Source organism: Crocuta crocuta, unplaced genomic scaffold, assembly GCF_008692635.1.
Source record: "Crocuta crocuta isolate KB4526 unplaced genomic scaffold, BGI_CrCroc_1.0 scaffold176, whole genome shotgun sequence".
Lineage (NCBI taxonomy): Eukaryota > Metazoa > Chordata > Mammalia > Carnivora > Hyaenidae > Crocuta > Crocuta crocuta.
Window position 1 is genome coordinate 8,573,634 of NW_027531905.1, and position 27,529 is coordinate 8,601,162.

Sequence of the window (27,529 nt, forward strand, 5' to 3'; positions counted from 1 at the left end):
AATTTATATACACATTCAAAAAGGTTTGAATTGTGTGGGTCTTCTTATATGCAGATTTTTTTATAAATACAATACAGTACTGTAAAAATATTTTTACTTCCTTATGATTTTCTTATTGTTTTTCTTTCTCTAACTTACTTTAATGTAAGAATGCAGTATATAATAATATAACATATAAAATATGTGTTAACTGATTATTTATGTTATCAGTAAGGCTTTCAGTCAACAGTGGGCCCTTCTGTTCTTGGGCAGTCAAAAGTTATATCTGGATTTTCAACTGCATGGGAGCCAGCACTTCTCACTCGTGTGCTGTTCAAGTAGCAACTGCATGTATATATATCCAAATAGATCCATATATATCCCAAGGAAAAATAATATTCATTCATTAATATGCATTAATGAATTTAGAAAATGAAATGAAATGATAAAAGATAAAATACTAATATATGCATTTTAAAAATTTCATAGAATAATCCAAATATTATCAAATGAACTTTAAATGTAACAATTAGGTAATAGTAATTTAGAAGTGCCCAAAATACTGCTGCAGGTGCTTGCTATCAATACAAATGTATGAGTAAGTCTTTGTCCCTAGCTTCGAGATCTGGGGTCATTTTTTTCTTAATGTTTGTTCTATTTTTGAGAGAGAGAGACAGAGTGCAAGCAGGGGAGTGGCAGAGATAGACAGGGATACACCCAGATGCCCCTAGGTTCAGAGTCATTTTTAAACTTGCCCCCTACTACCTAACTTCTTAATGATACTTACTAAAACTTTATTTCATATCCATCACCATGTTATATCCAAATATCCTCCGGTCTGGGGTATGGAAAGTTTCCCAGCTCCTTCCCCTCAGCCTCTTTTCCCTCTACTGTATTCTATCACCTATCAGGTAAACTGATTTCTCTCCATTACTTCAGCATGTCATACATATTTTGATGTGTTTCACCCTACCTAAAACGTCTGTTGGCCCTCTACCTGCAAATCTTCAAGGCCAAGCTCACTCTTATTTTCACCTTTATTTTCTCACTTCATTATAAAAGATGGATGTGTAGTAGATAGAGACCTAGGTTTGTTTTGTTTTTGTCTCCCAAAGAACCCAGCGGAGTTCTGGTCACATGGTAGATGTTGTAAGTGCTGATCAATTGATTAATTCGCAACAGGGTAACTAAATTATACAAAATGATTTATCACTGTGAAGAGCATGACAGCCTCTGTACTTTTTGCTATAGTTAATTTCAAGATTATATAGATTAAATGAGCAATAGAAACAAATTACATAGTATTTTAAGTTGCCTTTATAGTATTTAAGTTGCCTATTCTCATAGTCATACTATAATATTTGTTATTTTTGTTAGTTTGCATAATACAAATTCAGCTTTTAAACGTTTAAACTTCCCTTTCCTTTATAAATTCAAATAGTGTTTTCTAGATTAGATATTAAAAATACTAAATGGTAAATAAAACCTTATTCATGTAACGTCAGTCAGTTGTCCACTCTCTCCCCTGTATCGTCATGTTTTCGTGGGGTTTTTTTCTCTATTTACTGGATATTTCTTACTAGCATGCAAGCATTCTATAACTTTTACAAGTATATACCTTTTAAGTAAGGTTTCCTGGACCACACGTTCTCCAATAACTACTGCAAAACACCTCAGTAGAATTGTCTGTTCCGTCACTTCTCAAATAAGTACAAATCATCTGGGACTCTTGTTAAAATTTAAATTCTAATTCAGAAGGTATATACTTGCTGCTTTAACAAATTCTTCCAAAACTTAATGGCTTATAACAACAGAACATGTATTTGAACACATCCCTACTGGAAACCTGTGGCTCAAGATCTTTCACATAGTTGTGATCAATGTGTTGGGCTGGACTGTAGTCATCTCTAGGCTTGACTTGAGGAAGAATCTGCTTCTAAGCTTCTTCCTTTGGCTGCTGGCAAGCCTCATCTCTTTGCTTGCTGTTGGCTGAGAACATCATTCCTTTGCTATGTGAACCTCTTTCTAGGGCAGCTCAACATAGCTGCTTAGTCCAAGACAGATAGAGAGGGTAGGGATAAGGAGAGGATAAACAAGACAAAACCTGAATCTTCTTGTAACCCAATGCCACAAGTAATGTCTCATCACTTTGACTTCTTCTCTTCAAGAGTAGGAGATTACAAGGATGTAAACACAAGGAGAGAAGTAGGAGTCGTTGGGGGGTTCCATCTTAGAAACTGCCTGTCCAAGTAGATTTGGGGTAGGGGTTGAAATTCTACATTTCTAAGGAGCTCCTGGGTGATACTGTTATTATTCTTCAAGAACTTCACTTTGAAAAGAAAGGGTCTACACTTCCTGCCTCCAGTTCTATTTTTAATCACCTTCTGTTGATCACACTCACTCCAGTTAGGCTTTCTCACCCTCCACTCCACTGAGAGTGCCCTAATAGAAGTCACCAATGACTTCTGCATTACTAAATCCAGGGTCTGAAAAAAAAAAAAAAAAAAAACACTTTTTCTGAAAATCTTTCCTTACTTAGCTTCTGGAACATCAAGTTTCTATTTCTCCTTAGTTTTTCTGCTAGTTGTAGATCTCCCTGACTATAAATATTAGCATATTCCACAATCCAATCCTTAGAACTATTTTTTAAATCTACACTTAACTCCTAAATAGTCTCATGAAGGCTTATAGCTTTAAATTCCAGATATATGCTGACCACTCTCAAATTTACATCTCTAATATGAATTTCTCCCCTAAAATCCTGACAGGTGTACTAAGTACCACAGTCAACATCTCTACTCAGATATCTAATAGTAACTTCAAACTTAAGTTACAAAATAGAATTATTTATATGCCGCTGTCTCCCCCTTCCTCACCAGGCCCAGCCTGGCAATCTTGCTTCTCATTTATGTTTGCAAACCAAGCAAGCAGTACCTCTCCCTAGTCAGTGGCTGTTCAGTGAAAAACTCGAGAGTCATACCTGAGTCCTCTCTTACTCTCATGTACACAGTCATGAAGCTTCATCAGTGTTGCCTCTTTTTATCCCTTGACTTTCCCCATCATTCTCTATCCTAACATCATCACCCCAGTACAGACCATTATTATGTGTTACATGGAGTTCTGATCGTTTTATTATTGATTATAGCTTCCAACCTCTAACCCAAGTGATTTTACTCAACCCATCTTCTTCTACATTCATAGTTTTCATTAGCCTATAGAATGAAGTTTAGATTCTTTAATATTGTTTATAATGCTGGACAACATCTGGCCCCTGATACCCTCTCCAGTCTCATTTATCTCTACTTGTTTACCTGGGCCCTAAACTTCAGCAAAGCAGGGACTGGGCTATTTAATGAACATTCCCATTTGATTATGAGTCTTCATGAATATGGTTTTTCTTTCTGAAAAGCTCTTCTTTTTCTATCTTGTTTGGCTAGCTTTCTCTTCATTCAGATTTCAGCTTATTAAACCGAACTTCTTCCTGAAGGCCATCTTTGATCTCTTAGACTGGCTTTGAGGCACCTATGGTGTAGGGCATAGTGTTATATACTTCCCTATCTTAACAGTTATTGTATTTTCTACTAATCATTGAATTATCTTTATTTTTTTTTTCTCCCATTAAACTCTAAGTTCTGGGAAGACCAGATCAGCAGATGTAGATTCAAATATTTTGAAGCCTGAAAAATATAATTTTGGGGTCCTCTTTAAGAATTTATGTAATTATTAGGGTGCCTGGCTGGCTCAGTCAGTTAAGCACCTGACTTTGGCTCAGGCCGTGATCTCACAGCTTGTGAGTTTGAGCCCACATCAGGCTCTGTGCTGATAGCTCAGAGCCCGGGCCTGCTTCAAATTCTGTCTCCCTCTGTCCTCTCTCTCTGCCCCTCCCCGTTCATGCTCCGTCTCTCAAAAATAAATAAACATTTAAAAAAGAATATGTGTAATTATTTATTTATAATTATTATTTGAATTATATACATATAATTTTCAAATACACGTACTCAAGTGAAAATGAGAGTTTTCATTTATAAACAGAAATCACAACGAAGTAAAAAAGTGATAAATGTAAAAGCATGTGATCCTCTAAACACTCTGCTAGAGGCCCTTCCCAGAACCCCAAAGCTTAAGCTTCATTAAATTCCCAGTAAACACACCTCTACATGTTAGTCTTCTTTAAAACTCTGTTTCTAGTATTGAGAGCAGTACTTGATACATAACAGAGACTCAACAAATATTTTGGAATGGATGTATTAACTATTTTCACATATTAGAGTACTAAAAATATATTTTTCCATGTTAGAAAATTGTTCTTATAATTATTTTTATTACTATTGTCATATTTCAAATACTAATAATACATATACCTGTTAGCATATCAGTGGGCTCTATGCAAAAAGTCTATTATATTTCATTACCACATGGAAAAAAATTGCATCAAAATATACACTCTACTCTTCTATATTTGTATGTATGTATATATATTTGTATGTGTCTCTATAACTTTATAGATCACGTGTATTAAAACTTTAATGTTGAATTACGAAGATTTTGGTTTTTCGGATATTACCACAAACAGAAACCCTCCAGAGAGAAACCATCTATATTCTGTTTTCTTCATAATGTTTTTTATAAACATTTATCTGCGAGATAATAAGGATACCAGTATTTTATATAACAGAAATGCATAAAATGTTTTCTTTACAATGGAATTGTCCGCAAGACACTACTTAAGAGGTTATTTGAATTAAGGCAATAATCTTGCATTCGGAAGATAAGCTGTTTGGCTTACATCTTTATAGAGTTGAGTCTGTTAAAATAGAATTTAATTTAGTTAAGTTTCTTTTATAATAACATTTTAAATTTGCTGCGAGTTGATGTGCTCATGTCAAGACTGTTAGGGGTGTGTGTGTGTGTGTGTGTGTGTGTGTGTGTGTGTGTGTGTGTGTTATAAAGTGCAGCCTTCTGATCAATGCACACTTTTTCCTCCCATTTTCCTAAATACATCATGAAAAAAGGATGAGGTTTCCGCCTTAATTGCTTGTGCCTTTTATTCACATTCCTCTCTCAGCCAGAATTGTGAAAAGAGTGTTAGGAAAAGGCTGCACAATAGAGCTTTTCATTAGGCCCCAGCAAGGCACACAAAGGAAGGCTTTTGGAAGGAGTGAATGCAGGAGTTTAATTTGCAGGTGGAGAGGAGATAAAAGGTGCTGACACCTCTATTCTTCTCTTACTTAGGTGACCCTTACCCTGTTCAGCTGATCCCAACTACCATGGCAGCTGCGGCCGCAGCAGCACCAGGCTTAGGCCCGCTTCAACTGCAGGTAAGTCGGGGAAACAATGCAGAAGAGACAAAGGTTAAGTAAATATCACAAACAGCTATTATCATGTTAAAGCAAAATAAGGCTAACTAGTGGTATTTGTCTCACACTTTTTTTGTTTGGTTTTGAATTTTCTTGCCCCAGTCCTCAACCAGAAGCTGAGTGGTCGATTCTTTTCATTTGTAGCCCTGTTTTCTGTACTACAGATAACTTACTGTTAATTTTTATTGCTGGTATCAGTTACCATAATGGGCTCTGGTTTTGCTTTGATTACTGTGTAAAACAGTTGCATCACAGAATGGTCCTCATCAAGATAAAAAGAACATAACGTGTCAGAGACATACACTCACAGATACTTATGAATCAAGTCAACTTAACAGAAATTACATTTAAAAAAATGTTCAAGATGCACAGTATTGTTGACTCTGTAGGTCTTTTTATTCTCCTGCTAATGCCAACTCAGTTGGGCAAGCAAAGAGAAGTAAATCAAAAGTGAGCACAACTTTATCCAGACATCCCAAGAAAGACTGTTTTAGCCCTGAAGAATACATATTCCCATGTATTCAAGAGTGTCAGTGATAACTTTACCAGATGTCCAAGTGATTTTAGAAATTTTGTGTCTGGAGTTGAAAAGAATATTAATAATATTATATTAAAAGTATCTTTCATTAACTGTTTAAATCTTTGAAACAACATCCTACAAAATCTTCCCTAGCTTCTGTTGTTATGGACATCATAGTTATGCAATTAATGGGGTTAACAGATCATCTAATAATAGAACCAGTCACCCCTGTGAGAAGTTTTATATTTTCCTTTGCCCGAGAGACACAGTATATCTGTAAACCCAGCTATATAAACCCAGTTAAGTTATGCTTAATAAACTTAACCTGTATGTACAAAAGTGCGGTGTCATGATAGATGATCTTAGTCTATAAGGAAAAATAGTTTTATATTGTATCATTCAGAGACAGATATATCTGGCCAGCACAGGGGATTGTCAGAAGACCTGATGGGTTTCTGAAAAACCAGTAGAATCTCACAGGAAGAACACGGGAGGAGCCGAGACACACTGTTTTCTACAGAGGTTAATAACGGTCATTTCTATTCTACCTTTTCCACGAAAAGCTACAGTGTGAGTGAGTGTTTTTTTAAGTTGGAAGTACCTTGGGAAGTGTTAGAGCCAAGGGCTCAATAAAAGTAGCATAACATTTGTTATCCTTTGAAATGGCATCCGGGAAATAATGACAATATGGGAAAGTGCTTGCAATCGGTAAAACTTTACAAGAGTTGTGAAATTAAAAGAAGAAGGAAGTGTATCCAGAAATATATTTGAATGTAGAAATAGGAGTTTTGGAGATTTCTGATGTCTGTTTTGAAAGCAAGTTAGACATTCTTGTCTCCTCTCACCCTTGGGTTAATTGTGAGAGGAAGCCGGGGCAAGTATGTTTCTCTGTACGATTCTAGTAGAAAGTAGCTTTGTTAGGCAGCCATCCAAACCTCTCTTCTTACAGAGATGATATTAAGATATTTGAAATTCTGTTATTTCCATCCTTATGATATGTCAGATCTCCTTAAAATACCAAGATCTTAAAAATATTTATTTTCAGAGCAAAGAAATGGCACCAAATGCATTTGCTCTTGCTTTCACTATAATTTGATCTATACATAGAATAAAGCTTTTTTTTTTTTATATAAGTGACATTGTACCCATTCATATATATGAGTTTTAGTTAGGATCTCAGTAAACTAACACTGTGGCACAGCAGGAAAATTAATAATCCAAAACTTTTGTGGTAAACCATTAGCTACTAGTAAAACACATACGGGGGCACCTGGGTAGCTCAGTTAGTTAAGCATCTGTCTTTGGCTAAGGTCAGGATCTTGCCATTCATGAGTTCTAGCCCCGCATCAGGCTCTGGCCTGACAGAGTGGAGCCTGCTTGGGATTCTTTCTCTCTCTCTCNCTCCCTCTCTAAAAATAATTAAGTAAAACTTAAAAAAATAAACACTTATCCATAAACACACATGCAAATTTTTTGCTCATGATTTAAAAATGCTACTCAAGGGGCGCCTGGGTGGCTTAAGTCGGTTAAGCATCCGACTCTCGCTTAGGTCATGATCTCGCCGTAGTGGGTTCGAGCCCCGCGTCGGGCTCTGTGCTAACTGCCAGCTCAGAGTCTGGAGCCTATTTCAGAGTCTGTATCTCCCTCTCTCTCTGACCCTCCCCTGCTCATGCTGTCTCTCTCTCTCTCCTAGAAATAAATAAAATAAAAATATTTAAAAATAAAAAAATAAAAATGCTACTCAAATGCAAACACATTTCAAACATATGTCATGGCAGACTATCTGACTTTTCTTTGAAGTGGACTGACTCTCACCTTTGCTAAAGGTTTCTGCACCAGCTGATTTGTCGACTCATATTCCTGACACAATAATCACAGGCCCCAACCTTGCATTCAGCATTCCCCAGAGCTGCAAAGGAGACCTATAATACTCTCCTTCCTCTCGCTTGAGGATAACATCCAAATTTGATTCTTCCCAACAGACCTGGCCGGATGGATCAGAAACAAGCTAACTACCGTACCTAGTCAGAAGTCTTGTCTTAACCCAAATGCCCAATATTTGCCTCAATCTTGTAAACCTATTTCTGAGAAGCTTCATTTCAGTGGGGTATAATGTTTGAGACAGTTTTAATTTTCTTCAGACTCTGCTTTTATTTATATGCCATCAGATCTCCATTTCCCAGCCCTTAATAATATTGTTAGTAGACCTCATTCCTTCCAGGTCCTTTTCTTTTTTTTTTTTTTTTTTTTACAAATAGTTTATTGTCAAATTAGTTTCCACATAACACTCAGTGCTCATCCCCATAAGTGTCAGGTCCTTTTCAATCACTAGGATTCTCTTTCAATAGTCCCAGATTCTTCTTCTGCTAGCTTCTTTGGTAAGGCTTTTGCAAGGATTAACTTGTTTCATTCTTATTACAACACTTTATGTTATGTATAGTTAAGTTCTTATTTGATAAAGAAGAATTGGATCACAGAGTCCAAAATCCATGACTCTTAAACAATTATATTTGTTTCTCCAAGTACAGGAAACATCTCCCTTTGGAGGCATTGCTCCTCTTAGGACATTTGCTAACTCAGTAACCTGCTAACCAAATTATAACAATATTGCTGATGAATTGGCACTATTACAAATACTCTTTATGCATCACAGGGGTGAAAGAAGTAACCAGATTCATATGGGCAGCTATCTGACTTAGACTGCATCTTTCATCCCTCTTTACACAGACATATGTTAACTCAAGCCCCTCTTTTTGAACATCTCAATCTAAGAACGGACACTATAAATATATTCCTACTCATGATGGACTTTGCTTGCCTACCATTTGTGTTTTCTTTTAAGACAGCCTTTGCCTGTTATTGTTAATACTCGGATGATAGAATCACAAAACCAAGATCTTTCTTAAAGAAAGAATAAAGAAAAGTACAGTTATTTTAAAAGATGAGCAAAGTGACGTGTTTTAAATGCAGCCACTTTAACTTAAATATTATTGCATGTCCGTGGATAAAATAGTGAAGTTCTTGCTATGTAATAAAATACACCTTACATTTTTAAATCACCTTACTATATACATTAGGAGCAGTTGAAGTAGTCTAAGCATTGTGATGTATTTATTTTTTATACAGAAAAAATAACAATATAAAGTACACAAATTAACATGTTGTGGCAAGGTACCACTTTATTTATTTAATGCTTTTATAATGAGATATTTGTCTGTTTCTTCTGCTTTTTAAGTCTTTCCTGGGGCACCTGGGTGGCTCAGTCGGTTGGGCGTCCGACTTCGGCTCAGGTCATGATCTCACCATTTGTGGGTTTGAGCACCGCGTTGGGTTCTGTGCTGACAGCTCAGAGCCTGCAGCCTGTTTCGGATTCTGTGTCTTTCTCTCTCTCTGACCCTCCCTTGCTCATGCTGTCTCTCTCTCTCTCTCTGTCTCTCAGAAATAAATTAAAAACATTAAAAAAAAAGTCTTTCCTGAGCCTCAGATCCATATAGACAACTATTTGTTGAGTGTCAAGAAGAAATTTATAGGTGTTTACAGACAGCATAAGCTGAGTACAAAGTAGAACTTACCAGTTCTCTTTCTTGGCCCAAGACCTGCTCATCCTCTGGTCTTAGCAAATGGCTCCATTCCATCTATTGCTCAAACTAGAACATGAGAGCTATCTTTGTCTCCTCTTCCTCTACTTCCTCTACACCTGTTCATTCACCATCTGTGCATCCCACCTAATAAATACATCGAGGATCTATCCTTTTTTTCTTTTTTTCCATCTTACCTATTATTTACCCTTCTGTCAGACTACTTTGATTGGTTGCCTAATTTACCACAATACCCCCTGAACTGGTCTTCTGTCTTCATTTTACCCCCGCTAGTGTTCTCTCTACTCTATCAGAATAATCTTTCTGATCTTAGGAAATCTGATCATATCCTTCTCTTATTTAAAGACCTTAAATGACTCCCTAGTGTTTTCAGGTTATCTGGACCTTTACATGTGGTATTTCCCCTTCCTGGAACCCCATTACCCCACCACCTTTACCAAGCCAACTGCTATTTCCTTCAGGTTACAATTTAAAACATCACTTTCTAAAGGAATATTTCCTTGTCCCCAGGTCTAGATTAATGTAGCTCTTATATGCTTCAAGATCACACTGTATTTCCCTCTCATAGCACTTATAGAAAAAGTTTTAAATTCTACTTTCTGGCTTCTACCAGATGGCAAGATCTATGAAGACAGTGACTCACCATCATTTGCACTTAACCAAGTGCTTGAATTATTTTATGAACTGAATATCTATTATATGAAAGGGTGAAAAATGAATCTTAACATCACACTTATAATAAGTTAGGTATCTACCTTGCTCAAAGAGTTATTATGCTTTATAATATTGGAATTAAGCTGAATATTAATGATTAGTTTTCAATATAAATTTATTTTCATCCTTTAAGAAAGACAACAGCAAATTACAAACTCCAAAGGCGTCATTGGCTTGTGGAAGAAAAAAAAAACTAGTATTTTGAATTCAGTGAGATATACATTAAAATTTTATAATAAAAAACCTACTCTCTTTTCACAAAATAACCTTAGAAAAACATTCCATGCCTAGTACCATGGTTATCACTACAATATTTTCCTTACTTGTATTAAAAAAAAATATTTTTATAACAGTTTTGCTCCATACCACCTTATTCGATCTGCCCCAACTACACTAAAGGCTTTGCTATCCCTTGAGTTGCCCAGGCATGCTCCCAGCTCCCACCTTAGACTTTTAGATTAGCTGTCCCTCTACCTGAAATGTTCTTCCCTCTGCCTGGAAGACTCATTCTCTCACCTCATTGAAGAATCTACTCTAAGACACCTGGTGATTCAGTTGGTTAAGCATCCAACTTCGCCTCAGGTCGTGATCTCAGGGGTCCATGTGGTCGAGCCCAGCATCTGGCTCTGTGCTGACAGCTCAGAGTCCGGAGCCTGCTTAAGATTCTGTGTTTTCCTCTCTCTTTGCCCCTCCCCTGCTCATGCTCTTTCTCTGTCAAAAATAAGTAAAACTTTTTAAAAAATTTAAAAAACAAGAATCTACTCTAATGACATCTCTCTGAGATACCTACCCTAAATAACCTTTTTAAATCACAAAATAACTCCGCCAGAGATTCCACATCTTCTTCTATTTCCCTTATTCTTCTTTTTTTCCCTGTAGCACTCGTCATCTTTAAACATACTATAAAACTTACTTATTTTCCTTATTTATTGTCTGTCTGTTCCAAATATTCTGTACGCTTCACCAGAGCAGGGACTGTCATTTTTGTTATTATTGTTCAATAATGTATCTCAAGTGCTCAGATTAATGCCTAGCCAATAGCTGGTGCTCAATATATATTTACAAAATGAAAGAAACTGTCATGAGTTAGGGGTCATAATCATTTTTAATAATATAACAAGGCAGGGGCGCCTGGGTGGCTTAGTCGGTTAAGCATCCGACTTTTCGCTTGGGTCATGATCTCGCGGTTCGTGGGTTCGAGCCCCGCGTCGGGCTCTGTGCTGACTGCCAGCTCAGAGCCTGGAGCCTGTTTCAGTCTGTGACTCCCTCTCTCTCTGACCCTCCCCTGCTCACGCTGTCTCTCTCTCTCGCTCCTAGAAATAAATAAAACCTTAAAAAAAAAAAAAAAAGACCTGGGAACTTTATATTTTTCAGCCCCTATTGAAGGTTCTTAGTATATGAGAAATTCCTAACACTATCTCTTCTGTTCCTTCCTTCTTTTATCTCATCATAGCCTTGGGCTGCTGCATAAAGAATGTATTTTAGCATTTCTTCCAGTTTATGTTATTCCTTTAAAGTAATTAGAATTTATACACACAAAACAGACCAAACATCTTAACCTTAGATTATTCTTGTATTGTTTGTGAATGTGTGTACAGAATATACATACTCGTATGTATATGTATGTATAAGAATATGAACTGCTGGAGGTACTTTGACTCAATTATGGCGCACCCTGCCACACAACACTAAAGTAAGTGATTTCTAAATAACAGAAGAGTGTATTATCAAGATAGTAACTATCTAATTGGCAATATCATATTCTGGGTTTACCCTTTTAGTTTATTTCCTCCCTTTCCTTTTCTTGTTTTTTTTTTTTATTTCCTCTTCCTCCTCAAACTACCTGTGTTTTTCTTTCAAGAGCCAAAGATGTTTTTCGTATCCTGATACTGTCTCCTTTTAGAGGATTCATGTACATAGAAAGCTAATATAGCTTCATTTCAGTTTCAAAAAGTGAGGATAATTATTTAAGCCAAATAAAGTTACACTTTGAATCTTTGGGATGTTCGTGACTGAATAAAATCAGCTAAGTAAGCCATCCATTTCTAATTAATAAAACCAAATAATGGCAACAGTCCATCTGACATTTGTTCCTCATAGTCGTTGTCATTAATTTGCATTTTACTTAATGGGCATCATGAGTTTTTTAATAGTAATAGTTATAATCTAGTGAACTATTTCTATTTTTTAGCTAGGCTTCTAAGATTTGAAATTAGAAGGCAATATTTATTCATTTATTTCTCACTTTATAAATACCGTACTTGTGTTGGCCAAAAGATGGTTGCCACCTGCTCTACCTATAGGAAGCCAAAAATGTCAACTCCAACCAATGATTAATAGTGATAAGCAAAGGAAAAAACATTGAGATTATCCTTGGATGGTAATATTTTACTCAAGCAAGTAGCATTCATTCAAGACATTTTCCTGAATTAATGAAACGTTTTAATGAATTCAGTGGGATCATTTTTTAAATTCATCATGAAATTTTTGGAATAAAGCCTCAAACTTTCAAGTTGCCACGATTGAAATCTCATGGGGCTATCATTCCAGTAACCAGTATTATCACTAACATGCATTCTCTGGGGTTGAGAAAATGAGAGATGACACGTAATCACGTTCGAGAATGAATCATACAAAATATCAACGGAAATCAATCGTTTTTCATAGCTATCAGAGGTACATGGAAGTCCTAGTGGAAATGGCTTAGGCTTCTATCTGATAGACAGTAACATCAAGGCAGACATGGATAAAAAACTGAAGTTCATCTTTTTATCAACCTCCTGCCAGTCTCCAAAGGAGGTCAATAATTATGACAGGACACAGATAAATGCTTCATATTTCCCAGAACACTGGAAGTGACTGAGCATGGCTTTATGTGTCTGACCAAGAGAAACATCCAGAAAATCAATAAGGGAGAAATAACCATATGGAGAGGTCTGGATGTGAGGATTTTTTACCTTCTTATTGAAAGAATTAGTTACAAGGATGGTATTCCTCTTTACCTACCTACATACTGTATTATACAGCATAACTTTTAGGTCACTGTCATGTTCATACAGGGTGAAAAATGCTCAACTTCTCATTTCAGCCGCAACCCTGGTGTGCTGTGTGCTGTTGGACTTCTGTCTGCATGAGTGAGATTTCTTGCAGGTTAAAAGAGCGAATTCCCTCTTTGCCTCTCCCTTTGACCCTAAGCCTGCAGGGCAGACAGACAGAAGCACACATATGATTAATACAGCACAGCTGCAAGTGTGAGTCATTTGCATATGTATTAATAGAGGCAAAAAAACCCAACAATTAAATTATATACAGAGACATCCTGCATACTAAAGAACATATGCAAATAGGCCTGAAAAAGTGCAGCCAGCATTTTCTCTGACTTTTCCAAGCCCATATGGCCTAGACGCCGAACCCAGCAGTGTTCAAGAATCTCCTTTAAGGAAGAACCTGGTAGGAACTACTTCCATACTTATTAACCACCCCTGGGGTTCCCGGGAGCTGTTTTGACATTTGGACAATAGAGACAGTATGAGCAGTGTCTTTTCATGCTATTTCTGTATTTCCTTGTTTCCAGCAGCTTCATGGTGTCTCATTACATGCTAACAGAAACATTAGTACATGTGTGCTTTTCCACGGTACCCATTTTATTGTAATGGCCAATCAAATAAACGCTAAACTTTACATTGTATTTGAAGTCCCATCATCGCCATACACTAAAGTAATACAACTATTCGTCAGTGCCAGATTTTCTGGTCACGAGTCAGTCAGTGTCCATTACTCAATGGCATTCTGTGTTCTCGTAATCAAAATATACTTAGGTTACTCTGAAATGTTTTGTGACTAATTACCATACATAAAAGGATTTGTGAGGCCCAAGGCCAACAGCAGATCATCCAGTCCTAGGAACAATATCAATGTATTAAAATTTTAAAAAGTGTATAGATTTTTCATTTTTTTGAGAAAAACAAAAACTACTCCATTTTCTAGTCTTGACTATATATATAAGAGAGAGAGAGCAACTAACAGTTTTCAGATTCACAGATCATATTTATATTAGAAATTTATTCTTCAGTAGACCTTATATTATGGGCATTCTTTAATTTATTCAAGGAAGCTTTTATGAGGACAAATTCAACGTTAGGAGTAGTATTTCACATAATTGCCTTAATAGGACCAATAAGAATCTTGACCCTAAAGAACCCCAATGAAGACAGATGCCTCTTAAGAGGAACAAATACTAAGGTTTGTTGGTACGAGAAAACTGTTGAATATTATCCATTCTTTACCATGGCAAAGTCTCAAAGCATGCAACTGGAATATGTAAATTGCCTTACCTACAGCTGGTAAACATAGGACAGAAGTCTTTGTAGTTAATTAATTATACTCAGAAAAATTTAGTCTCTCAGCAGGGTATAATTAGAAAACATAAAGACTAAAGCAAAAATTTTTATTATATTAAGGCATTATATTTAGATTAATATCTTAAGAAGCACTATTGCTTAATGAGAGGCATTGTAACATAATGGTTAAAAGTATAGTACCTTCAGCCATCCGTGCCTTAAAGAACTGTTATTCTGTTATTCACTAGCTCTGTGACTTTGGGCAAGTTACATAACTTCTCATGCCTTATCTTTTTGTCTGTATAATGTGGGCATAAATAATATCTTTTTGAGAGGATTAAATGAGGTAACATATATAAAGTGTGTGGGAGGAAATAGTGTTAACTCCTTTTTATCAAATACTATGTGCTAGGTGAGAGTAAATGCTTGGTATTATTAGTTGTTTAATAACTGTTATTCATTGAAATTAAAACTATTTAAAAAATTTTTTAATGTTTATTTATTTTGAGGGGGGGTGTTGGACAGAGAGAGAAAAGGAGAGAGAAACCCAAGCAGGCTCCACATTGTCAGCATGAAGCTCTATGCGGGACTCGATCCTGTAACCCTGGGATCATGAGCTGAGCCGAAATCAAGAATCTGTTGCTTAACCTACTGAGCCACTGAGGAGCTCCTGAAACTATTTATTGCTAAAAGTCCATCTCACAAATTAGAATTTGGAAGACTTATCTTATGAGCATTTACTTTTCAGGTCAGCAGGTAAAGCAAGTTAGTAAAATTTAGGCATATCATCTTATTTATGAGAAAATACTTATATTCCCCTGTGTGGTACATTTTAAGACCCATCACAAGAATCTATGGGTAGCAATGAGTTTACTTATCCCACCAAAATATGAGAGGTTACTTGGAGTATAATGTTCTGCATTTTGCTATTGCTCATTCTTTGTCTCAGTTTTTATATCTATAAAATAAAAATAATGCCTGGGGCACCTGGGTGGCTCAGTGGGTTAAGCATCCAACTTCCGCTCAGGTCATGATCTTGCAGTACCTGAATTGAAGCCCAGCATCTGGCTCTGTGCTGACAGTTCAGAGCCTGGAGACTGCTTCAGAATCTGTGTCTCCCTCTCTCTCTGCCCCTCCCCTAGTCATGCACGTGCGCGCTCGAGCGCTCACTCTCTGTCTCTCTCTCTCAAAAATAAATAAACATTTAAAAAGTTAAAGAATAAAAATAAAAATGCCTCCTGTTGAGTCCTATTTTTCCATGGGTATAATGCAAATAAATTGTCTCTATGAGCTGACCACAACTGTTCTGAATAAATACCTTATACTATTTAAAATGAGTTATTTACATGGATGCCTTTAATATAATATGCATTTTTAGATAAATGATATAAAAGATATTTTCTGGTATCACCCTTCAAAGGTTATAGTCCTTTGTTGAGATATATTAATAAAATATTTACTCTTATTCTACTCTTCTGTTGTTTATAGATACTAAACTATTTCCCATATAAATCTTAGAAAATTTAGAAACTTTTTATGACTTTCTTTAAGAAAACAATTCCTATAGTTTCAAACTTTAATGTGGAAGCAAATTATTTTTATAAACCCCACAGTATTCTGAAAATTTTATTTACTCAGCAAATATTTATTCTTTGTAAGCTCTTCAGCTAAGGAATGCAAAGATGAGTCAATTAAGAATTCTTAATGGATTATAGAGGAGCCTGAAATTTAAAAGAATGAATGCAGTGTGAAAGTGGAGTAAAACTTGAAGAAAGTCATAAAACCTCCTGCCCTATGAAGTATATTTGAAGTGGAAAGGACCCCAGAGACCATTCATTGAAAAATGTTATTTCAAACTATTCACAAGAATCCAAGTAGTTTCAAGCACCCCAAACGATACTATTCACTTTTTTATGTGTTATAAATTGAACTATACAGGCTAAGATTGTTTGAATGAAAGAATCTGCTGCTAAAACAAAATTTGAAAACCATTCTTATAGTCCATTTTACTGATGATGCCATTTGGACTCTTAAGTGGTGACCTGGCTAAATCCAATATTAACAGAAGTATACCACCTGGATTCCTAGCAACTGAAAGCTAAATCTAGCTTTCTTCCCATTTTACTATGGTATCCTTAAAAATAAACTCATATATTCATATATATTATTTTTAAGGGTTTTTTTTTGTATAAAGGAAGGAGAAAGATTGCTGTTTTTGCTCTTAGACTATTAAATTAAGGATGAATAAAACAATGGGTAGGATTTGCATATTAGTAACAATGGCAACCTTCTGAATTGCTTTCATTTTGCTGAGTTCAGTGATTGTGCTCTGTGAATTAATTCTTTTGTGAAAAGCTATTGAAAGATCAAGGAATTCAGAAAACAAAACAACAGAGAAGCATGCTGTTTCATATCTATTTGTTCATAGAAGGTTCAAAGTGGGATTGTTTACATCACAAGTCTTGTTGATATTTTATTTGCTTCTTAGAAGAAAGATAGTATTCAAAGATGATTATATAATCATGCAGATAAGATTTTGTAGTCATGAAAGAACTGTTCTGAGAGAGAAAGACCAAGGAGAAAAACCACATTACAATATTGAGCTGTGTATGGTTGGCAAATATCTTCAGGAGACTTGAAAATAGAGCCCTTTTCGCTTCCTTCAGATCAAAAATGTAAGCCAGTCCCATATATTTCAAATATGGTGTTTCCTGTGGAAGTTTCTCAATAATGTCCTGCCAAACTGAGGGGGAGGAGGAGGGAAATGAACCCTTAATTATTTCATATTTCTTAATCCTGACCTTTACCTTAATGTCATACTCCTTCTCTTACCTAGCTACTGTTTGGATAAAGGAAGTAGACAGGAAGAAATGGAGGAATAGATTCAAAGTATGCTCCCAGATGATTTGCTGCATGAGCATTGGGCCAGCATAATTAATGCCTCCAACATGAAAATTACAACAGCAGTCTCTTCCTTTTAGATTATTAAAACTTTTTCAACATAGAATGGAAAAAAAGTACTAGTGATAGTGAAAATTGCAATTACTTCCTTTTAGGAATGAGGCAGAACGATAGCCAGTGTTGTCTATCTATAGTAGTTGTTTTAAGATAACAAGTTTCCATTGGAAATTTATACCATGCCCTACAATTCTGCCACTTCAAGTATGTGCACACATTATTTTTTTATATGATTAGTTTCCCTCTAAATTTAGGTCTTTAGTTTTAAAGGAATATTAAGTTATTAAAAATCATACACCTAAACCATTTGATTAATATAGAAGTTATGCCAAGACATTTAACCAAACAAACAATAAAAGCTAAGGCCCTATGTGTCTTCATTTTTATTCCTTCTTCATTTGATTCATCTTTTCTTTTTTAAATGTTTTATTTATTTTTGAGTCAGAGAGAGAGCATGAGAGGGAGAGGGGCAGAGAGATAGGGAGACACAGAACCTGAAGTAGTCTCCAGGCTCTGAGCTGTCAGCACAGAGCCCGATGCGGGGCTTGAACCCATGAATGTGAGATCATGACCTGAGCTGAAGGCAGAGACTTAGCCGACTGAGCCACCCAGATGCCCCTGATTCATCTTTTAACTGGTTTATTTCCAGAGCAATCTTAAGTTTGGATGTTTTAGTGTCACCTTAGACACAAGCTAGCATCAAATACATTATGAAACTATAAAATATCCTGTCACAGATTCAGCCTTTGCATTGTAGCTATTTACTAGTGTATGGGATAGTAATTAGTTAGATGACTTGAATGGCTTTAGCTGTTTTTTCTCCTTTCTGTTAAACGTGTTCCCCAAACTTTATTTAAATATTTTTAAATATTAAAATAAATCTAACAAATAAATAATATGCAAATGGTATCTACTGTGTAATGGGTTATGGGCTTCAGTTTTATGAGAGACCTTGTTTAGGTGTGTCTTTGGTCAAGTTATGCAATACCTCTTAGTTTCGTCACGTGTGAAATTTGCTAATATTGTTTCTACATGGCAAAGCTAGTGTAAAGGCTTAAATGAGATACTACATACAAAATGTTTAGGTCTGCAGCCATACCACACTGAATGCACCTGATCTCGTCTGATCTCAGAGAAGCTAAGCGGGGCCGGGCCTGGTTAGTAGTTGGATGGGAGACAAAATGTTTAGCATAGCATAAGTAGTCAGCCATCTTTAGCTGCTATCATCCTCATTATTATCACCTAGGTTCAAGTATTTCCAATGGTCAGAAATGAGCCTAACAAATTATTTTGTAATTTAAGTTAGCAAGTAATTGTCTAGGATATAGCAATTATGTCTTACAGTAAGGAGTATGGTTATTGGAGAAATCCATCTTTATCCAAGTATTTGATGCAAGCAGAATGTCTTTATGAAAATAAAATACATTTTCAAAATAAAAACCTTTCTTCTGTGTGTAATACTGCAAGAAACCTATATTTCAGTTCTTCCTAAAAATAAATAGAATCTATCTCTCTAATGTTTTCGTTCCACATGAATTACTAGAGCTTTTCTGGCACTAGCAATCATTTGGGAAAGGAACAATCTTTTCCTTTTGAAGGGCTGTGCTACTGAAAAGTTGTAGTGTTCATTACAATGAAAGAGTTTTACAACATGGATAGTTAGGCATAAGAATAGATAGTTGGGGCATAGCTGATCTAACTATCATGATCCCCCTAACCACCCATATTGCTCAACAAATAAGGGTTCTAGTCTCAGCCTGCCTTTGTAGCTATGCAGCGTCTGGTCTTGAATCAATTAATCTACTATGACTCAAGTTTTCTTATTTATAAAGTGCGTATTACTGTCCTACCTCTAGTTGTCCTACCTATATGTAATGGAGGAGGGAAAAAATGAAGCAAAAAAAGCATGAGTGAAAGTAACAGAAATTGCCAGAAGGAAACTTTGCACCTCACAGGTGGACTTCTCTGATTCATGGACACATTTATTCATGTGCTGTCAAGGAAAACATGAGAGAAGGGCAATGAGGCAGTTATTGATCTGAGACATTGAAAAGAAATGCTTTAGACACTTGAAAATAATCAAGCTAACTCTGAAGGTCCAATTAGGCAAGAAAGTTTTATTTATTCCTATTATAGCTCCATGGAATGAGAAGAAAGATGAGCAGGTCAGATCAGTGCTAGATCACCCAATAGATAAACTAACAGCATATTTACACACAAGACAAGAAGAACTATCTAGAAACAAATAAATAACAATTTCATATAACTTCAATAGCAGCAGTCGGAATACTGTCATTTTTTAATTACACAGCCACAGTGTTTGGACACTTCCAACTTTTTTGTCTTTAGGTTCTAAAATAGGAACCTAGTCCTAAAAAATCTACCTTTCTGGGATGCCTGGGTGGCTCAGCCAGGTGAACATCCTACTCTTGATTTCTGCTCAGGTCATGATCTTGTGTTGTATGGGATTGAGCCTCACAGGGATTCTGCTTGGGATTCTCTCTCTTTCTCTCTCTCTCAAAATAAATAAATAAATATTGTTTTTAAAAAGTTAAAAATCGGCCTTTCTGTTCCTGTTTCTTGGAAATCTTTCTCTTTTGTTTTCGCTTTTGTGTCTCTTTTTTTTTCTTCTTCTCTTCATTTAACTTTTCCTCTCAGGCTCTTAGCCACCCCCCTCTGTTAATCCTTCTCTATCGCTTTCTCCCACTCTGATCTTTTCTTCAGGTCTTTTCTCCTCTTCTCATTTATCAAGATCTGAGCCTCTGACTGCCATTTTGTTCTCCCACAACAGTGAAAAACTGAGGAAATTATCTTTTTTGGACGTACTTGCTTCTTGGCTAAACAGTTACAGAAGTAATCTAGATATGAGCAGAGGCATCAGAAATCGGAATTAGGAATATTCAAATGGCAAGGATGGAAACTATCAGAGGAAAATATAACTGGGCCTTTTTTCTCTTGGTCTAAATAGAATTCATAACATTCTAAATTATCTCAGAAGATCCTACCTTATTCATCTTCTCTATTAATAAAGCCAAATATGCCAATGATAGAGGCTTCCGTTTAGACCAGAACACCAGCGGTTGAAACAGTCCTGTTTTTACCCTCTCTCCCATTAGAATTGGTATATTTTCAAACTATGCTTCCTAGATTGGGAAAGAAACGTGAGTTCTCTTAGAAAGGAAACATGTAGATGTGAAAGCACTACTCATTATTTTATACTAAGAAAGTACAGCACAATTGGTTTCTTAGCATCAGCAGAAATGGAAAGAACTGCTTTTCACCTTGTTTATTTAATAGTCTACTATCAGTACTTTATACTCCTATTATCTCAAATGGTGGGTGGTAACCCCTGACTAGCTGGTCTCCTGCACACTCAAACCATTTGTAATTCATTTTTTACACCCATGTGGAGATACTGGAGATACAGAAAGACCAGGTCTGCATTTTATAATGTTTTCAAAAATCTTTATAATCTACAGTGCTAGCAAATTGTCACTTTTTCCTGCATCTTTCTTGGGACGAAGGGCCCAAGTGTTTAAGAATTATAAGTCAAAGTTGTTGAATAAGATCCTTTTCAGGTTTACATGGTATCTTCTATTTTTTTTTTAATTTCTAAAATGAACATCTTGTAAAAGTGATTGTATTTTGGATTTACAATTCCATGGGTTTTCACCATCACCACCACGGCCACCACCACCACCACAGCTTCAGCACTCCTTAAATTCTCTTCGTGTTTTTGGACACCTGGGAATGGAGTCCTGTCTTCAACTGCCCAAGGAGTTGAAGCCTGGCTCTGACAAGACAGTCAAAGCTAAGAGCAGCAAGCTACCTTCTAGTTCAGCAGGCAGCCTCTGTAAGCCCGCTATTTTTAACATGGCTTTCAGCCCTCTCTGCTATCCTTAATTCCAGCATTTCTTTGTTCATGCTTTGTTCATTTGGTCTTCTTTTTATTTATTTATTTACATTTATTTATTTTGAGAGAAGGAGAGAACATGAGCGACCAGGGGAGGGACAGAGAGAGAGAGAGAATCCCAAGCAGCAGTCTCCATGCTGTCAGTGCAGAGTCCAATGCAGGGCTTAAACTCTTGGACTGTGAGATCATAACCTGAGCCAAAATCAAGCACTGGATGCTTAACCAACTGAACCACCAGGGCACCCCTATTTGGCTTTTTTTTTTTTTTTTTCAGTATCTTCTTAGCTCATTTTGTTGGACTTAAATATTTAATTTCTGTTTTAATTTTTTTTTAATTTTGATTGTGATCCAAGTTTTACTAATTTTTATTAAGGTTCCGAAGATTTACTTTTTGTTATGGTAAAATATACTGAAACATAAACTTTACCATTTTAACAGACTTCAGTGACATGCTACTAGTATATTCATGGTGTTGTAAAGCCATCACCTCTACCCATCTCCACAACCTTTTCGTCATCTCTAACAGAAAGTTCATACCCATTAAATAATAACTCCCGATGTTTTCACCACCACTGCCCCCCTCAGTCTCTGGGAACCACCATTTTACTTTCTGTCTCTATGAATTATCTATTTGAGGTACTTCATGGAAGTGGAATCATACAATGTTTGGTCTTTTGGGTCTGGCATATTCATTTTACGTAATGTTTCAAGGTTCATCCATGCTACAGCATGTCAGAATTTCCTTTTCAGAGCTGAATAACATTCTGTTGTTGGTAATGCTGGCTGTTGTTTACCCATGCATCCATTGATAGATATCTGGGTTGTTTTCATCTTTTGCTGTTGTAAATAATGTTTCTATGCAAATGGATGCACAAAGGTCTCTTTTAGTCCCTTCATTCAAACATTTGGGGTGCAATCCTGGATGTGGGATTGCTGCATCATTGAGAATCTTAGGTTTAATTTTTTTAAAGAACTGTCATGCTTTCCACACCATTTTACATTTCTACCAGCAAGGAACAGGGTTCTAATTCTGCCACATCCTGGCCAACATTTGTCATTTTCTGTGGTTTAGCCATTTCATTTCGTTTCATTTTACTAATAGCCATACAAATGGGTGTTAGGTGATACCTCACTGTGGCTTTGGCTTGCATTTCCCCAATGATTAGTAAAATTAAACATCTTTTTATGTGCTTATTGGCCATTTCTATATCGTTAGAGAAATCAGAATATGATCCTTTTTACAAGAACTTCTGGGAATTGATTCTTGGAGAATGTTTGTCTTTTCATTGTCACCACGTTAGGTGAGCCTTTATAATAGAAGATATATAATATAATATTTTTTGATTGAAAGATGGATAAATAAATGAATGAATAAAAGAACAGATCCTATTGCCCTTTATCATCCAGAGCATCTGAGTCTTAGGACTAGATTTGCTACATGGGGCAGATTTTTTAACCTTGTTAGGCTACATTTTCTTAATCTATAAACAGGGATAGTAATACCTGAATGCTAGAATTGTTATGCAGATTAAATACTATACATAATGCATTGAAAACAGTGACATACCAACAGGAAATTAATTTGCTTATAAAGATACCTTAGTGCTTATCATTATCTACTATGTTTAAGTTTTGTAATACTTAAATGCTGATTCTTTATGTTTCTTTGTTCATGCTAGGAGCATCCTCTTAAAGTAATCTAAAATACTTTTTTAAAGTATAAACTTCACAGGAATTAGCTCAATATCTTTCAAGAAATATTTATTGACTAAATTGAAGAATGATAAATGAATGCCTATGTATACACACATATGTTCACATATATGTGCATGTGTGCACACACGAACACACACAACTTTTTAAGTTGTATTTGGCTCATGTAGATTAAAAGTTTCACTATGTGGCTTTTCTCATTATTAGTAGCAAATCCAAAATACTATGTTGCCTCCAACTCTATTGGATTGATATTTAAAGAACTGTGAAGTCTGGCAAATTTTAGTTTTGTTTTGATGGCTAAAATAATAAACTGTAGGTAATTCTATCTGACTTTTGCTTCTGAGTTTTTCTGATTAATTCCGTTGAATTAATGACATCACACTTCTTACTTTCTGTTCATAAAATAATAGTGATATTTACTAATTAATGAGGCTGTCATGCGGCATTTATAGAGGCATTTTGTAAACCTTTCGTTAAAATTTGTGGAAGTGTGAAATACTATAGAAGTACAAGATCAATGGTAAGTCTATTTGATGTTGATATACCCTAATGGGTAAAGTTTCCCAATCATATGACCGAGAACACTCCTAAAAACTGTGTTCCCTATGCTAAAGTATTTTTACTTTAAATCAGATTGACTTTATCTTCTCTTTTTCTTCCTTTATCACCCTTTTATTTTCAAACTGGCTGAGATCTGAGGTCAGTGTTCGTATACTAATTTCAACCAAACACAGAAGTGTAGGATCAGAAGAGAAATTAGAGATGGTCCAAATAAAAAAGAGAAATGTTAGATTTTTTTTAAAAAGCTGATTTGTCACTTCACTCATTGAGTATGAACTGAATAGACTTCTAACCCTTAAAATACTTTTTTTTTCCTCTTTTTATTGCCTGGAATCTTAAGAGCTTTATCATTTGCAGTCATAAAATGAAAATATACACCAAACCCTCAAAGGGCAAGTATGAAATTAAATTATATTTGGGCAGCTGTAACCTTTTAAAACGATCAGATTCCAGTTAATGTATTTCTTCCTGTTCCAAGTGCTGCCATAGTGTTTGATGGTGGGAAGCAGTCCAAAGGGCATTGGGAGATAATAAATTCACTGTAAATTTCACCCCAAGGCATGTCTCGATACACCAAGGCCTCCATTTAGCAAGGCTGACCTAAAACTCTTGTCACATCCAAAGGTCATTTAGGTTGGGGTTGGTGTGTCCCATCTATCTTTCCTTGATGTAAAGAGTGACAGTTGAAACAGGATTGAGCTCATAAACAGTCATCTGAATATGAAAAAGAAGCTGGCTTTGGAGTAGGAAGGGAAAGTGAGGAGAGAACTACCTTTTACAGTAGAGCTGGCAAATGTTGTGCTTTTTGCAAAGTCAATGAAGGGTTGACATGATCTGGTAGCTTCTGTTTCAGAACAACTATTAACTTGAAAGGGGCACTGCTGAATTGGGTAGATGTAGAACATACTCTTCTTTCTTTTATTTATATTTGTTTCCAAAGCCTAGGATAATTTTTAGTAAGTATTTTTTTAAAGAATCTAATATTTCTAACCTCCTTTTACTTTAAGATGCCATGACTCCTTTCCCCCTTTAAATATGTTCTCTTGAGTTAATGTACAAAATGAACCAACGCAGGGGAACACATTAGAAAAACTGTTTTAAAAAAATAAAGCCTAATGTGGTACTGGAAAACAGTGTTTGTTTTTTTCTTCTTTCTATTGCCCTCTCAATTATTATACTTTTGTGGTAAAATATGCATAAAAATAAAATTTATCACCTTAACCATTTTTAAGGGTACAATTTAAAAACATTAAATCCCCTTAGAATGTTATGTAATGATCACGATTTACTTTCAGAACTTTTCAATCATCCCAAGTGGAAACTCTGTACCCATTAAAAAATAACTCCCCATTCTCCCTTCCCTCAGCCCCTGAAAACTACTTTTTTTTATGTTTTATTTATATTTGAGAGTGAGAGCACGAGTGGGGGAGGGACGGGGGGGGGGGGAGGTGGGACAGAGGCTCANNNNGGGAGGGGTAGGATGGACAGAGGCTCCAAAGCAGGGTCTGCACTGACAGCAGCGAGCCAGATGCAGGGCTTCAACTCATGAACCATGTGATCATGAGCCAAAGTCAAATGCTCAACCTACCCAGGTGTCTACCGCTGGTAACTTCTGCTCTACTTTCTGTCTCTGTGAATTTGCCTGTTTACGTAAGTGAAATCAGTATCCATGCTGTAAGCATGTATCACTCAATCATGTACTTTCAAGGATGACTTCACTTCTTTAAAAGCAATATTCATTTACAAAAATGAAGAATAATGAATATATAAATTCCCAATCATAATAACCACAAGTAACATATAGTGTCACATATGGGGGAATATTAGACAAATACTAGATAGATGGAATGAAAGATTGAAACCTAACAAGTTTTGGGGGGAAAATATTTAAAATACTATCATTAAGGCAGAGATCTCTGTTCACTGATGTGTTCTAAGTGTCTAGAACAGTGCTTGGTAAATAATAGGTGCCCAATAAATACTGAATGAAGCAATAGGCAGGAATGCAGAAGTTAACAATTGTTGACTATTCCTTTGGACTACTTTGATGATATATGCGAAGTGTGTCCTGTGCAATTGAAAAGGAAACTTGCCATGATTAGAAAAACTAATGAGAGTCAAGACACATTGTAAATGAAAGGTACTATTAGAGTGTGTTTCCATTATAGTAATTGATTTAAGAGTAATGTGTAGTTTAGGTAGTGCAAATGGCTCATTTTTAATGTATCTGATTCTTTTTTAAATGATCCAGAAGAACCAAGGTTAGTGAATGTGAATTGAAGCAAAATATAAAGTTTTTAAATATGATTAAATTCTCCATATAAATTATACAGGAAAGAGCAAATATTGAAATAAGGATGAGACTAAGAATGTTGAAAATTATATACCCAGATTTATTCCATAATTGATTTTGAATCAATTTTAAATCATGTAAAAAAGTGATTATGTTAATCTTATTCCATTAAAGGTGGGGTATAGGTGAAGCGAACCCTTTCAATCACTTCTCCATATTATAACGAGACTACTCTTGTGGAAATACAAATCTAATTATGTCATTCCTCTTCTTGAACAATCATGGCTTCCTGTCTACCTTTCTGAGCATCTCTCCCACCACACTAGAACCTGGCCTGCTTCCAGGGCCCTGCACTTGCCGTGATCTCTCCTGCCACTAGCTTTTGTTACTACTTTTACCTATTCCATGTCCACAGTCGCATCATCTCATTCTCTGATCCCTAAGTAATCATATTTGTAGAAAAGTCTTTCCTGATCTGTCGGACCGTATCCTAGCTCTCCTACCGCATGCCCTTAAAACACCAGGAATTGAGAAGCGAGACAAACTGAACCTTTTTCTTTACTGGCAGTGGCCAAGAAGAAAGAATAAAAATGCTAGGAAAAATGTCTTCTTGGCTACTTCTCATGTCTTTTTCTGCGCTGCATCTGCCATAATACAGTTCTTATCATAAAACCCAGGCTCTGTCAGAAGTACTGTTAGACTTGCCCTCCCTGGGCTTGTCCAACTCTTTGCCCAAAAGACCCAAACCCTACTGTTGTATTTAAATCACCAGAAAAGAGGTTCAAAAAGCATTGGGTCAGAGTTATGGACTCTGTAAAGACTTGAATTCTAACCTCAGCTTTTCCTCTTACGTATGTGCCTTTGGTCAAATGACTTTTACTCTTCTCTGTGTTTCAGTGGTCTCCTCTGCCAAATAAGAATAGTGTCTACTTCCTAAGGTTCAGAGAGAGACAGCATGCACCTGGCACACAGAGTCTTATAAGTTTTAGCTATTATGATTATTTTTGCTGCTATTATCATTCTGTGCCCAGATTTCTCTTGAATGTAGACATTTGTGTAGTCACATAACCAACACTAATATAATGCCTATTTTTTTCTTAATCATAAAAGTTTACAAGAGAAAAATAAGGAATGAATCCATAGGAAGAAGTCTTTTTCATTTTATTTTAATTTTTTAATATTTTATTTATTTCTGAGAGAGAGAGAGAGACAGAGAGACAGCATGAGCAGGGGAGGGTCAGAGAGAGACGGAGTCACAGAATCCAAAACAGGTTCCAAGCTCTGAGCTGGCCGTCAGCACAGAGCCCGACGCGGGGCTCGAATCCACGAACCATGAAACCATGACCTAAGCCGTAGTCAAATGCCCAACCGACTGAGCCACCCAGGCGCCCCAGAAGTCTTTTTCATTTTAACCCATCATATGTGTTATCTATCAGTACGAGCAGTAAAACAAAACAAATAGAAAAAAATATTAAATGGCTGTCCTTTCTTCAGGGAGAGTAGAGTTCTGTGACTAGTGATGCAAGAAGTTTTTCACTCTTGAAGCCTTTTAACCCCTGGGCTTGTAAACTACCATTGG

The 27,529-nt window shown here is 36.1% G+C and overlaps 1 protein-coding gene across 1 annotated transcript in view; it reads left to right on the forward strand.

Moving 5' to 3' along the window:
- The window catches only part of SOX5 (SRY-box transcription factor 5), a 550,850-nt gene that overhangs the window by 440,563 nt on the left and 82,758 nt on the right, over nt 1–27,529 (forward strand). Inside the window, exon 8 of the mRNA XM_077774502.1 lies at nt 5,212–5,297. Coding sequence (XP_077630628.1) covers nt 5,212–5,297 — 86 coding nt within the window. The remainder of the gene's footprint in view (nt 1–5,211; nt 5,298–27,529) is intronic.